Source organism: Siniperca chuatsi, linkage group LG11, assembly GCF_020085105.1.
Source record: "Siniperca chuatsi isolate FFG_IHB_CAS linkage group LG11, ASM2008510v1, whole genome shotgun sequence".
Lineage (NCBI taxonomy): Eukaryota > Metazoa > Chordata > Actinopteri > Centrarchiformes > Sinipercidae > Siniperca > Siniperca chuatsi.
The window spans coordinates 18,684,002-18,697,920 of record NC_058052.1 but is presented as its reverse complement, the minus strand read 5'-3'; the positions used below and the strand labels follow the sequence as shown (position 1 = coordinate 18,697,920).

The 13,919-nt window shown below is 40.3% G+C and overlaps 1 protein-coding gene across 1 annotated transcript; it reads right to left on the bottom strand.

Moving 5' to 3' along the window:
• Nucleotides 1-971: 971 nt before the first annotated feature.
• On the bottom strand, nucleotides 972-3,948 carry nkx1.2la (NK1 transcription factor related 2-like,a). Its single transcript, XM_044214344.1, has 3 exons — nucleotides 3,834-3,948; nucleotides 3,528-3,745; nucleotides 972-2,195 (listed from the first exon to the last, which is right to left on the bottom strand). Exons 1-3 carry the CDS (start codon nucleotides 3,851-3,853, stop codon nucleotides 1,588-1,590), a joined length of 846 nt encoding a protein of 281 aa, XP_044070279.1. The 5' UTR covers nucleotides 3,854-3,948; the 3' UTR covers nucleotides 972-1,587.
• Nucleotides 3,949-13,919: the final 9,971 nt, after the last annotated feature.

The following is a 13,919-nucleotide window of genomic DNA, read 5'->3' as shown; positions in this document are numbered from 1 at the left end:
ATCATATGTTTTGTATGTAAAATCTTTGTCTGCAGAGTAAGTAGTAACTTTAGCTGTCAAAAAAGTGCAATATTTACCTCTTAAACAGTAGAGTAGAAGTGTAAAGTAACTTAAAATGGAAATACTCGAGTGCAAGTAACTACATTTTTTTACTTAATTACTTTCCACCAAGGTATAGAACGGATTTGGTACTTTTTTTAAGTTACGACAAAACTTTAATGTCCTGTATCTCTGTTAAGATTTCAATATTAGATTTGCTCTCATAGATGCTTCAGTCTCCAGTCATAAAGTACTTAAGATCCCTCTTCTTGCACTTATTTTTTGTGGTGTAGTAGAAATTATTGTATTTACCCGCATAAAAATGTATAACACCTTATAAGTGCATTAAAATGTAGAACAGCGTAGAACGGTGAGTGTCTCTGTCTAACAGCCTGCACCATGTCTTAAAGATAAACAACCCAAAATACATGAATAACAGGAAACTGGGAAGTCCTGGCTAAATGTCAGTTTTGAGGTCAAGTGTATAAGATAAATGTCAGTGTAGATGATGTGACACCATGTCTAGACCATGTCTAGATGAAGAGGTGTTTATCAGCACAAAACTTAACTGCTACAGGCTGTAAGTATAAATGATTGTGTGATATTCTGCTTGGGGTCTCTCTGTCTTTGTCACTCTGAGATCCATATGCATATGTAACTTCTGGTATTGCAATAAAGGGTGTGACTGGAGGATATTGTGTTGGCTGGTATTTGCAACCTAATCTCACCAAACCTAGACAGAGATTGATCTTCAGTTCCCATGACAGTATAAACTCAGCCTTTTTGCCCAGGAGATGGCAGCATATGAGTAATTTCCACTGGGCTCTTTAACAAGGACATGATCTACCACTATTACAAACCTATTACTATTGTCCCGCAATTCATCCTCATTTGAAATGTTTTTACTGTAATACACGATCAAGCCACACACAGATGTTTTATGTTTTTTAATTAAGTTACACTGATAATGTTGTATAAATGGCAACAGACATAAACCGTGCAAGCCTTTGAGAGGTAGGATCACAGCTGGGTATTGGATGGTTGCAATATGCCACAGTTTGAGATGTAAGACAATACACAGATGCAGAAAATGATACTTTATGAGCTGTCAAATACATAGTGTGAGCAGGTGTTTCAGCAAACACAAGGACTGACAATCAGTGCATAGTGGTGCAGTCTTTTGATAGAACTATAAGGAACACTGTAAATGTTTTAATAATGATTGTGCTCAGTCACAGATCACTTATTTGGCCTTTTGTTCTGATGTTGAAGTAGCCTACTGGAAAAGATCCATGGCTAAAGATTAGAGACAGGCAATAGCCTACTTGAACTTTAATAAGGTTTAAACTCCCTTCAAGGTAAACCAGTTGGACAATATGGTAATGTTCAAACAGATTCCTTTTTTGTCCTCAGTTTGTAGAACATGATATGGCATTAAAGCAACAGTTACAATGATGGGCAGTAAGTTCAGCTGTGAATAGTTATTTTGTTCCCGTAAAGATTTGTCCAAAAGCATCACCAGCTGCAACATGTCCGTCTTGGCTTCTTTCATAGATGTGGATTAAAATAAGTCGGCTGGACGAAACCACTGGACATGAAGGGATGCAAGAGCCCTCCAGTGGAGGAAAGCGGAACACCACCGGCCGTGTGGAAGATCACATTCCCAGAGCTGAAGTTGGGGAAAGTTTGGTGGAAGCTGGCGGAGTTTGACCCACAGGTGGGCGGGTTTGGATTGGCGTTGACCAGGGAGTTGGAGACGGGCTGCAGGGTGCTGTCCGCCCCGGGGTTCTGCTTTTTCCATTTGGTCCTCCTGTTCTGGAACCAAATTTTCACCTGGGTTTCGGTCAGACTCAAGGACAGGGCCAGGTTTAGTCTCTCGCACACAGACAGGTAGCGAGTTGTGCGGAACTTGTTTTCCAGAGCCACCAGTTGCTCGTAAGTGAACGCTGTTCTGGCGCGCCGTGGTTTGGCGCAGACCTGGTCCAGGCGCCGCCGCTTGTGCGGTGACGGGTCCTGCAGGCTGACCGCTGACTCTCCATCGTCCTGCTCGCCGGTGAGACAGAGCTCTGTTTCAGCCGGTGGGGGCAGCAGAAGGGGGTCAGCGACAACTGCATGATGCATGGAGGCCGCAGTGTGTTCATCTCCTGTTTCATCCCCTGTAAATAAAAAAGAAACATTAGCTCACATTCTTCAAACCTCTGCAGCAAATTTAGCATCGAAAGGATACTGTAACTGTGTGAAAATAAAGTCGTTAGGGCACCTTTAAACTATTTAAACTGTAGGCCCTATCCATCTTCGATTCGTGTTTAAGTGGAAAAATCTTTTTGAGGGTGGAAACATATTCGGTGATTTCATTTAAAAGATGACAATAGCTATTGGACATCAAGGCTTGGCTTGGTGGTTCTTAAAATTGTAACTGATGAGTTGACTGGATTTCAACGGTATTTTACAAGATTAATATAAACTATATTTTTGAAGAGGTAGCTGTAATGTTTGATTTGACCTTTTCATGTGTCTGTGTTTTGAGTAAAATGGCAAAAAGCCTCAAAGCTGGGTAAATGACCTAAATTGGCCGTGGTGCTGAAAGGACAGCTCCTGACAAGACATAAGTCATGTGTCAGATTTAAAAGCAGAAGGTCCACACCTGCCTAAGAAATGTATCTTCATTGCGCACTAATGTTGCTCTTTGTCCTGTTTGAACTGCAGTTTAAATTCCAAACACAGAAGGCCTAAAGTTGACATCTGTAAAGTGTTTGGTTAGGATCCTGAGGTCGCTCGCGTGGAGAGGAGGGGGAGACTTGGTCACTAATCCTTAAATAATTTATAAACCACACAGCGCCTCAAATGTCATGTTGCGGAAAGAAATCCCGTCTAAATCCAGCTCCGCCACCTCAGCCATGACGTGCTAATGGAGTTTCATATTTGCGGGTGGGTCGATAAATGTCATCTATTTAAAGGGAAGTTTTAATCGAACGATATTTAGGATCAGACATGGATGGGGTGTGAAGTTTGTACCTGCAAGGTGCTAGAGGGAGATATGCAGGATGCAGTAATGGGATATCGATCAAAGCGCGCAGAGGCATCCTCAATGGGACGATTTAAACAATTATCTAGCCTGCCTGTCCCAGTGCCAATCACACGCTGGGGCTCTGGGAGCAAGCCTTTGTGGCTTCCTTGAAAGGAAAAGCAACCCTGGAAATTAAAGGAAGGTCATACAGAGATGACAATAAATCTGACATAAAATAGCCTCACTTGCTGGTGTTTAGTCTAGAGCAAAAAGTTTTTATTTGTAAGATTTCATAATAAAGACTTATTCATTCTTATTTCACAGTGTTAAGATACAACGATGTATGGATAAGCATTTGTTGATAAGTCTGGATGTTTTGAAATAATTTGTATGTGCCACAAAAACATTCAAAACAATATATTATACGCAAACGTTTTATCTATGTGCTGAATAATATTCTAAAATTGTCAGTTTTCTCTACCTGCTTTCGTGCGTTCAACTCTGAAGTCTCCGCCCGCAGTGCTGCCCGACTTCAGACTTGTTCCTTCTGCATTTGGCACAGGAAACTTCTCGTTGACGATGGAAAGTTCGTTTACCCTTTTGCTGTTGAATTTGTTCGGATCCAATATATCAATTATAGAAAATGAAATCTTATGGCTGGACGTCATTGTCATTCCACAGTCCTTGGGGTCCAGCATCCTATATAGAGAAATACCTTTAAAGATGGAAAAAGGACTGACTTGCGTAATTACGCGTGTGAAGAGGAACTTGTCATAGTTTAGCCTACTTCTTTTCTTCAAGCTTCATCAAACCCGTGATGATCCCTCGGAGTGTTCGCTCCTCTGCTTCTATCTGTCAGTCTTGCAGCGTGAATGAAATGACCGGAGCGCGGTCTTTAAAGCTTCTGTCCCCCGGTCTCTCAACCAGACACGTGACACAAACACTATTAGTGTTTCACACGACCACCTAATGGGCTCCAATCATTCGTCGATAATCACCCATATCATTAAATTCAATAATCCACGACCTGAAAATAAACTGGGCACAGATGGCACTTGATCCATATCAAGATCGCCCTGTCTCCCCAAATTGGACTCTTTTGGACAGTTATTGTCATGAGAGGGGTTTTCGTGACCATTGAGCTACAGAAAAACTTTCTCTTAATCAAAACCAACCATAAACTGCTGGTTATTCATGGAAATGTTGCAGCATTAGGATTCCTATTAGTACAAATCATAACATTATATATTCAATTTTAAAAATGTAAATTGAAATTGAAATGTCACTGTCTCCAGTTTAACGGTGTAAATATTGGTGGCATCAGTAATCATTAAGCACAGATGTTAGTAGATGTATATATCTGAATAAGAAATAACTGAAAAAGAAAATCAAACACCTTGTTGTTACTCATAATGTATCCAGTTGATATTCAGGTGTACACAGATGATAAATATTTCCAGGAATTACGAAGATATTGTGTTTCAATAACGCTTAAATTGGCTTAAATTAAAAACTGCATAAATACAGCTCTGAAGGGTAACTAATGGTTATAGCCCTCTATCCTTTAGAATTTGTGCTTATTCATAATTGCAAGTGTCTTCTGTTAAACATGTAATATATTTGTTGTTTTTTTCATGAAACAGTTTTAATAATATTCCCAGTATAGCATCAACTTTTATACAGTTTAATGACAAAAACAAATGCTTGGAATGACAAGGTTTGTTGTTTTTTTTAATTTGGAGAAAATGCCTTATTCCCCATTTGCTTGCACTAGTATAGTAACAATCTTCACCACATGACAGTAACTTCAGAATCAGAATCAGAATCAGAAATACTTTATTGATCCTCGAGGGAAAACTCTTTTGTTACTTGCTTTTTAGAGAAAATTAAATAAGAATGTGTGTTTTGGACAGACTGAAAGGATCCATGATGAATCACTATTCTAAATGCTTCTTTAAAGCATTCAAAGCTAAATTACAGGCATACAATGAATATGGCTGATTGTTTTCTCACCTTAGGTGATAGATTTATATTCACAATCAGTCTGCTCCCTGGTCTTTGCTATTAGTATTCAATATAAAACGACATAGGGTTGTTTAAAGCTTGATGCCTGGTGATGGCTAAAATGGTGAAACCAGCACAGGATCAATATTCTCAGCAGGTGTCCAATACAGATAAAACCTGATGGCTACAGACAGTCATCTTGGATACTGGAAGCCCAAACCAGTAACTGCAACAGCACAGGAGGGCTTGTTTGCTGCTTCCTTCAACTCCTCAGTCCTTGAATGAATGAATTAGCATTTTCAGTTAATGCTTCTCCTATAATTTCTTTCAGATTTGTATTTTTGTAGAATTAGAATAGATTTAAATTGGTGGTAAAAAATGTACTTTTTTCCAAAGATAGCTATGGTTTGGTGTTATTGTTTTGCTCCACATGTTTATGCATTAACATATTTTATCATCTAAGCCTGTGAGGTCTACATTGTGTGTGGATGAGACAGACAGAAGGCGTAAGGGCCATTTCTCTGTCTGTAGTTCTGTCTGGTGTTAGTGAAAGGGGGATCCGATCATGTTTACACACTGTTAAAGGTCTCTCAATTTCCTCCCTGCATAATTTCCTGTGTTACTTATACAGTTCAGGGTGATTACTCTACATGGAGGTTTCATTGCTACCGAGTCATAGTCTGGTGGACCGGCATGGTCTGCAGTAGTTACATAGTCAAACATTTGTTAAAGCCATCCTTACAGGATGTCTGCGTTTTGACATTTGCATGTGTATGGCACTTGCACGGCCATTACTGTAGCCCCTCCATATGAATAGAGCCCACTGCACACTAGAGGTTTACAACTTCCTACGAGAAAGCCCAGTGGCTGGACATCTGTTTGTGTGGGTCAGCGGGACAAAGGGAGGAGCCCCAAGGACAAAGAGGCCCTCAGGTAGAGAGCGGGAACAGCAGCCAGCTGAGCATTGAGTCTGTACAGGCCAGAGCAAGACTTCAGAGAGGAGGAGTGTTCCCTGTCAGACACCGCAGGGAGCCAAAGAGACACACTTCCATCCGAATCCCCCCTCCAGGGTCAATAAAGTCATCGCTTCATGGGGAGGCTGCCCCCAGTCTGCTAAACGTCAGATAATTTGTCTAATGGCAGGGGCAGCATTATGAGCTGCAGTTCTACTCACAGACTGTAGTGTCTATTGTTTTCTCTAAAGTCCTCCACTGTCTCCCCAACTCTCCTGTAAAGTGGGGCTCACACAAAGGATGAGCAAGTGTCTGGTGAAAGTGTTAAATCCTCTGTGCCAGGTCCCTAAACTTGGTAGTTGTGGTGGCTTCTTAACATCACTGAGAGAACGTACTAATGATTTTGCATGTTTTGGCTCATAATTGTACACTTTCCATTACTGTTTGCCAGTTCCAAAAAGTGTACCAAACTAGACTGAGTTTCTAACATCCTGTCTGTCTCCATTTATTTCAGTATGATGAGTTTCAGCTTCCAACTTGCTTGACTTCACATTGCACATTAAGTGACCTTAATTATTATTATTTATTTATTTATTACTTTTTTTATACTTTTGTCAAGGAGTCGACACCACCAAATCCACCAAATCTACCAAATCCACAATTTATAATCTGTGGTTGATGACAAAACAGCTTGTTTTTGTCAGATGATTTGCAAATCTTGGATGCAGCTGATGCGTTACAAATCTTACACAGCTTTAGTCTCTGCAAGCTGATTTTCACAGGGTGTTGACATGAAATCAACCTCATGACCTATGGTATTATTTGGAGAATCAGCAGTAATATATACACAACTTTTGGTTAATGCGCTACAACACGCATTTGAATGCTGTCTAACTTGTCACACTACTTTGGTGCTACTACGTACTGTATGTTTCTACTTTATCTGCACTCAGAGGCAGTTGGCATTGATGTGTGTCAGTGAAGATCAATACAGTATCTTCCTTAAAGCTTCCCTCATTTTGCGAAGTCGCCTCTCTGCACTGCATGCCTATGGGTTTTGCTGCCAGGCCTCCTTTCAGTTAGACCTCTGTGTTTGTTTGACTCTCTCTCTCTGACAACAAGGTCAGTGGCATTGCCCAGTAATTGTCCTAACGGCCTGTATACCTGTTGGGTGGAGGCGAGTAATGAGAGTTTTTCATTATGGGCGGGACGGGTGAGTGCGCCTGGCAGATGCTGACAGGCAGCAGATGTGTAAAGTTGGGGGTGATTTGTAAAGGGGTCAACTGCATCACAGAGGAAATGGAGGGCGATGTGGGGTGGGGGTAAATTATGCTGAGGGACACTGTCAGTCATACTGTGCCCCTGTCGCAACAAGGTAAAGGTCAGTTCAAACATTGATGTTGTCAACTAAAAACCAGCACAGTGTGGTCATGTCAGCAAAGTGTGCAAACTTTCTACCACATCAATGTTTAGTTCAAAGTTTATTGCATTTCTTTAAGCCTTGTTAGTTTGTTTTTATGTGAAAAACCGTCCTTATAGCTGGATGTACATGTGCAAAATAATCTTAATTTGTTTTGGAACTACACAGGATCTGCTTTTTTCCTGCTCAGAAAACCACAATTGTGCTCCTTAAGAACTTAATGCAACGTGTTAATGCAACCAAAGTTAAGAGAGGAGACGCAGAGTGCAAAGCTTTAGTCATTTTCTGTTTCCGTGTAATTTTTGTGTAGAGTCTGCGCAAAAAGGAAAACAGTGATTTGTACTGCATCCTGTCTCATTAATGACACACACAACATGCATTTGTTTCCTCAGGCATTCACGTGGCTTTGCAGGTATACATGGATTCAGAAATCAATGAAAATCATGATCCACACTTGTGGGCCAGGGATCAGAACATTTGATCTCATTTCCATTCCTTAAGCTTCGGGCTCACTTTTTAAACAGCAGAGAGCATTGATGTGATACAAGTGAAAATCATAAAAACCATTAAATACTAATAGTAAGGATAAATCTACAAATTAGTCAGGTGACACAGCAGCATTTTGTCTCCCACAAGGAGTACAAAGCTAAGCTATCTTGGCCTAATGCCCTGGCTAGACCTTCAGATTGTTCAGTCTGTAAATTAGGCTACACAGATATTTTGGTCGGCCTGTCCTCTCCACACAAAAATGCAATAACAGCCACAGGGAGGTGAGTGTTGTGGTGAGTAAAGGAGAGTGTACATATTGTGAGAGACCAAGAGAAAACTGCTGCAGCTGCCTGTTTTCCACAGGGCTGCGGCCTGCTAGTAATGGCTCTGTGGTCCCTGGCATCTGCACAGAGCGCACTGTCACTCAATGCTAGCATTGATTAGCCATTGTTCTGAGAAGGTCACATCATAATTCATTAACAATAATTAGTCCCGCAGTGCCACCTGCACTCCTTCTCTCGATTGCCCTGTTAAATTACGAGCAACCATCACGGTTCACGCGTGGAACAATGAAGATGTATCCGCAACGTAAAGGCAAGAGCTATTAGTTACATTATTTAAATGGACCCGTTTAAACCTGGGGAGCTGTCTTTATGAAGGGCAATTAGGCACTAACCGTAATTGATAATTCGTGCTAATTACAATTAGGAAATATAAATAGTGGGTGTAGGATTAATCATCATTGTGGTTAAGCGGGGAGCAGCCATGGTGCAGGCTGGGTAGCTATGATGGAAGGCAATGGATTATGCCCCATTCATCTCCATCTACTCCAGAAACAGATTGTGTTTGTCCCTTTATATTTCTCCATTGACCATTATCTCTTTTTTGTTTCTGTGCCCTTGCCAAATAGTCCACGAGGTTGTGAAAGTGTGAGGCTGTAGTTAGCGAGCTGCAGAATGAGGGCACAGTGGCTCTGTGATGTTACTGGGAGGACTGGTGAGGCCTGAAATGATGACATTAAAGCCCAACAGAGGCACTTCTTTAACTACTGAGCAAGATCTCTTGCAGTTTTGGATTTTAGATTTTTTATTTTATATTTCATTAATGTCAAGTCCTTTTTTCTTTCTCAGTTCAGGTTTGGTCAATTATTAGCATGAGTTTGGTAGTTTTAGTTTTAAAACAGATATTAAGTTGTTATTAGTTTCATTTCTAGTTCAGTTGAGAAGTATTTTCTGAAGATATATTTATTTAAGTTAAAAACAAGTGTTTTTATGTAGTTACAATATATGTTTTGTAGGATAAACCCTTAACTGAGGCTGTTTTTTTTATACTGCACACATAAAATTTCCCATAAGACCACTTAGCCCAAAATAATCCCAAACAGGAATTTTTCTTTCAAATGTTCATATATTTCTTTCTTTCAAATATTTATAATAATTTTTCTTTTGTTTTTTGGGTAAGTCTAATGTTAACAGCCAACAGCAGACAATGTTTTGTGAACACCCTCATACTGTTTGCAGAGCACCAGGTCACATTTTAGATTAAATCTTGGCCGTCTCCTCTAATTGGATGAAGGTTCTCCCAAGGTCACCTCATCTGACTTTTGAACTTGGTATCTCGGCCACAGGGATGAAGATGCGCGTTCTAATCTAGCACATTCACTTGTTTTTCAGTGCGTGACGACAATATCATGTGACACAATGAGATGCAAACTATTCCCTCTCATAAAGAGATTCAGACTACGGCTTGTTTTGTTGATATACAACGGTTACATTTAAAATGCATACAATTTATCACCATGCTAAGAGAAGATGCCATGTGACACGCATGCGAGTGTCTGCAATCTAAACAACTGCATTGATAAGTCAACTTGCACATCAATTGCCTAACAGCGTCTTTGGTCTAAGAAGAGACAACAGTCTGATTTAAATACAAATACCAAACTGTCTTAGCTGAGCAAACAAATGAATGGAAATGATCAGACTGGCCTCTGTGGTAGGTATGTGGGCGTGTTGACTCAGATGTGCCCCCATTAGACTTTATTGCTTTATTCACGAGGGATTTGAATTAATCATTGGTGATTGTGTGTGTGTGTGTGTGTGTGTGTGTGTGTGTGTGTGTGTGTGGGAGACAAAAAGAGGAAGATGCTGCTTTATTCTGCACTGTCATATCCAGATCCCAGCCTGCTCTGCTGCATGTGTGTGTACTATACAAGGCCAAGGGTTTTGGTAAATGTGGTGAAACAAAGTAATAGGTAAAAATGAATGATTTATGATAATGAAGAGCAGATCCTACACAGTAAACATACACTGTCCTCCATCCAACAGACCAGGAATCAACCTAAAACTCCTGTCCCTTGAGCCCAGAGGTGCATTCATTACCATTTTCTCTCTCTTATATATCTTTCCTCTACTCTTTCTAATAAGTATTCTGCAGCTGTTTGGTATTATAATCAAATAGTATTAAATAGCAGAATAATCTAAAAATCATGTAACTGTGCTTTTGTGCAATTAAAAAAACAATTGATTTTATGGAAAAGTTAGTGACATTCTTCTGTTTTGGTTCAGTATAGAATTTGACAGGCTAATGTTGTTGCTTGTTGTTCTGTTAAATATAATCCAACAATGCTCCCTCAGTTCCTGTCTTTCACATCGTGGTCTTCAAATAGGGCCCTGCACCATGAGGCCCCCACTGGCTGGTGGTAATTGCTACAGTGAGAGCTGGATCAGTGGAGCTGCTCTAATCAATAAAGTCTTCATCAGCCATTTCCCCTGATGATTCTCCCTCATTTCTCCCTTAATTGTTCTTTTTCATCAAACAAGGTCTATGCCGTGAGCATGTGTGTGTGTCTTTGTATGTTTGTGTGTTCCCAGGAACTCGTGCTCCAGTCCTCCCTCTCAGTGGACTGCGGCTAACAGATTGCTAATGGAAGTTGGGCTGAAAACAGCGGAGGGAACCTTTGCCTCCTATAACTATACTGTGACCTCCATGGGAGGAGGATTACAGTTGATCCAGGCTCAAGCTTCCCCAGAGCAGCTTCACTCCTGACACTGAGCATGACCACTGACTCAAGTAAAGACCTAAATATGTTCAGGTGACAGCTCAGTTGTGTTGTACTTTAACCCCGTGCAATAAACAGGAATCTAACATGCTCTTTATAAACCTTAAGTTTATTGTAAAAAGCTACAACAATATATTTTTGTAAATGCACTGTCACATGTGGATAGTGGTTAAGCTGAGTCCTATTAACCTCCTAAAATGCATTTTTTTTAAATGGTCGGTTCACCCTAATTATGAAAAAACACATTTTCTTGTTTAGTTATTTAGCCGTGCAGATACAGTATTTTTGGTTGCATTTTCGTGGTAATTTGGGTGAACTAACCCTTTAAGGAAGTAGTTTTAACACAGGTGAGATACCACAAACCTGCCAACAACAACTTAATAAGGGAACAAACACCCAAATTTAATATTTCATACATATGCATGCATTCAACTTTCTAAAAGCAAAATCATGTCATCATTTAGAGCCATTTTTGTTCCCCTAGAGAGCAACTCATGTTTTTGATTCTAATAGATTTTTTTCTTGACAGCTAACATGGTTCCCCAAAACACAGAAATGTATTATTCTCAGCATCACTTTTGTCATTAGTGCCTGATATTCTGTTTGTATGTTTGGTTTTTAAGCATAACGCCTCTTGAACACATTGGTCAGTGTTCATAGTTGCCCTCTGCTGCTCTGTAACCTTCATCCTCAGACTGTTTTAGCCCATGACTGCCAAAGAATCTGAAATGATTGAGGTATAATTGTTTTCCTTTAGCACTTATTGCCCTTCTGTGCTAGTAAAACGGTGTGGGTCCTCTCCATCCCCCAGGGGGAGGAGTCGCTGGCTTTCATAAGGCGTCCGTCCTGGCTGTCTGGCTCTGCAGGCATCACTGCCCATGTGGAGCATCCAGTCATTAAAGGACCGCCTCTGGTGCAGAAGAATAAAAAAGGGAGTGGGGGGGCACTTGCGTGTCTTTCAGGTAAATACAGTTCATATCAGTGACACTGAATTGCACATTCTTACAGCTATGACACCTATTTTCAGCTTTGCTGGCAGTTGTGATTTCTGTCATCTCCCACAAGTATTTTCTAACACTGATCCACATCTGCACCTTTTAAAATGTAAAGAGTCACTGTAGTTCATACAGTTCTGATTAAAATAAAAATGAAATCCAGAAATATTGAAATAATAAATGCTGTCGAGCTATCAAAAGAGGTTAAAGAGTTTACAGATTTTCAGAAGTCAATGCACATTAAGAATTCTTCACTGAATACTCGCACCAATCGTTCTGGCAAGTTGAGCTGGGGATCATCTGCTGTGGGGGAGGGGGGGCTGTGGGTCATTATTTGCTGTTAATAAGATATGACTAGACATTCCCTGAAAATAAAAGGAACTGCCATCACGTTAACCTTATTGATTTCACACTTGCAGTAAAGAATAGGGAATAAAGCACCAAGAAAAAGTCACTATTGAAATACTTTCACTGTCACTGTGCATGTGTGTCTTTCTGTGTAGACTGATGTGTCAGCTCTGATTCTGTGTCACCGGCATCACATTGTTCCCCACATGCTCACATTATACTTACTAAATGCACAAGAGCCAACCACTGAGGGAGCCAACCACTGAGCCAACCACTGAGTTGTTATTATAATGCTGATTCTTAATTTTCTGAAAATGTATCCCCAACACTAAAATCCATTCCCTAATTACAGAATCTCAATTAAGGATGCGCCCACAATACAAGTAGCCATCACTATTTCAATGATAAATCATTTTCCTGAGGGATATCTAACTTATATTATCCAATATTATCCCAAAAACTTGAGTTTTTCTTTTAATCATCGTAATTTCATTGAGTTAGTATTTACTGTGACATCATTTAGAAATGAAAACTTACATAAAACCTCAAGTCTTGAATAACTGAGAGCTAGAATAACTCAATATGTGCATGAGATGATAATGGAAAAGAGGAAAGCTGCTAATTTTGCCATTAGCGCACACATAGTGATAGGATTAATGCTGCCGTGGCACTATACGGCCTTGATGAATCTGTCCTATATCATGATTTATGGAACCTTTAGGGTTGTTGACTTACAGGGCTTTATTGAGAAAATTAGATTTGAGTTGTCTAACAGCCAGGCCACTCATCTCCTCAGTAAACTGCTGTAGATTGTGCCGCCGTGGGTTTTATCGACATATCCCATTACTGAAGTCTTCACGTTTTATGACCATTTCCATAAATTCTGTCTGGGACAATCTCCACTCTCTATGGGGCTGACGGGCAGATCATCTCAGGGCTGTCGTTTGACGCTTCAGCACCCTCTCAAATACACAATTATACACACACACTCATCTATATATACTATGAGTTCTCTTCCCTCTCTCTATCTCATGATCAGAGATGCCCCCCTTCTCAGTGATGGAAATGATTCAGACTCTCCCAGACATCAAGGGAGAGGACGCAGAGTGTTGAATGAGTTTACAGATGATGAGAGTCTTAGTTCAGGTCAATCTGTATTTACAGCTCAATCACTTAACAGAGCAGGCCTCTCTATTAGACATCTATCTATCTGGCTGGGTGACAGTCAGCGGCAAATAGGGCAGCATAAGGGACAAGAAGGGCAACTGATAAGACCTCTGGGACAGAGAGAGCACTCTCAGGGTGGTTAGCTCAGTTTTCCTTTCATCCCCACTCCACTATTAATCCATTTATGGCAAACATTAAGTTATTGATCAATTACATGCCATGCCCTTAATTAAAAAGGATGGGTTTGTATGGCTAAATTGATTGTTATAACCCGTTTCCACCAGTAGTTTCCTCTTCAATGTCTCCGGGAACAATTTTGTTTTGGTTTGTGTAGAAAAAACTGCCAAACTGAATCCCTGCTTGGTCCAGTTTGTCTCAGTTAACAGAACATAACAGAATGCTGAATCATACTTTTGAACACATATGGTATGATGTT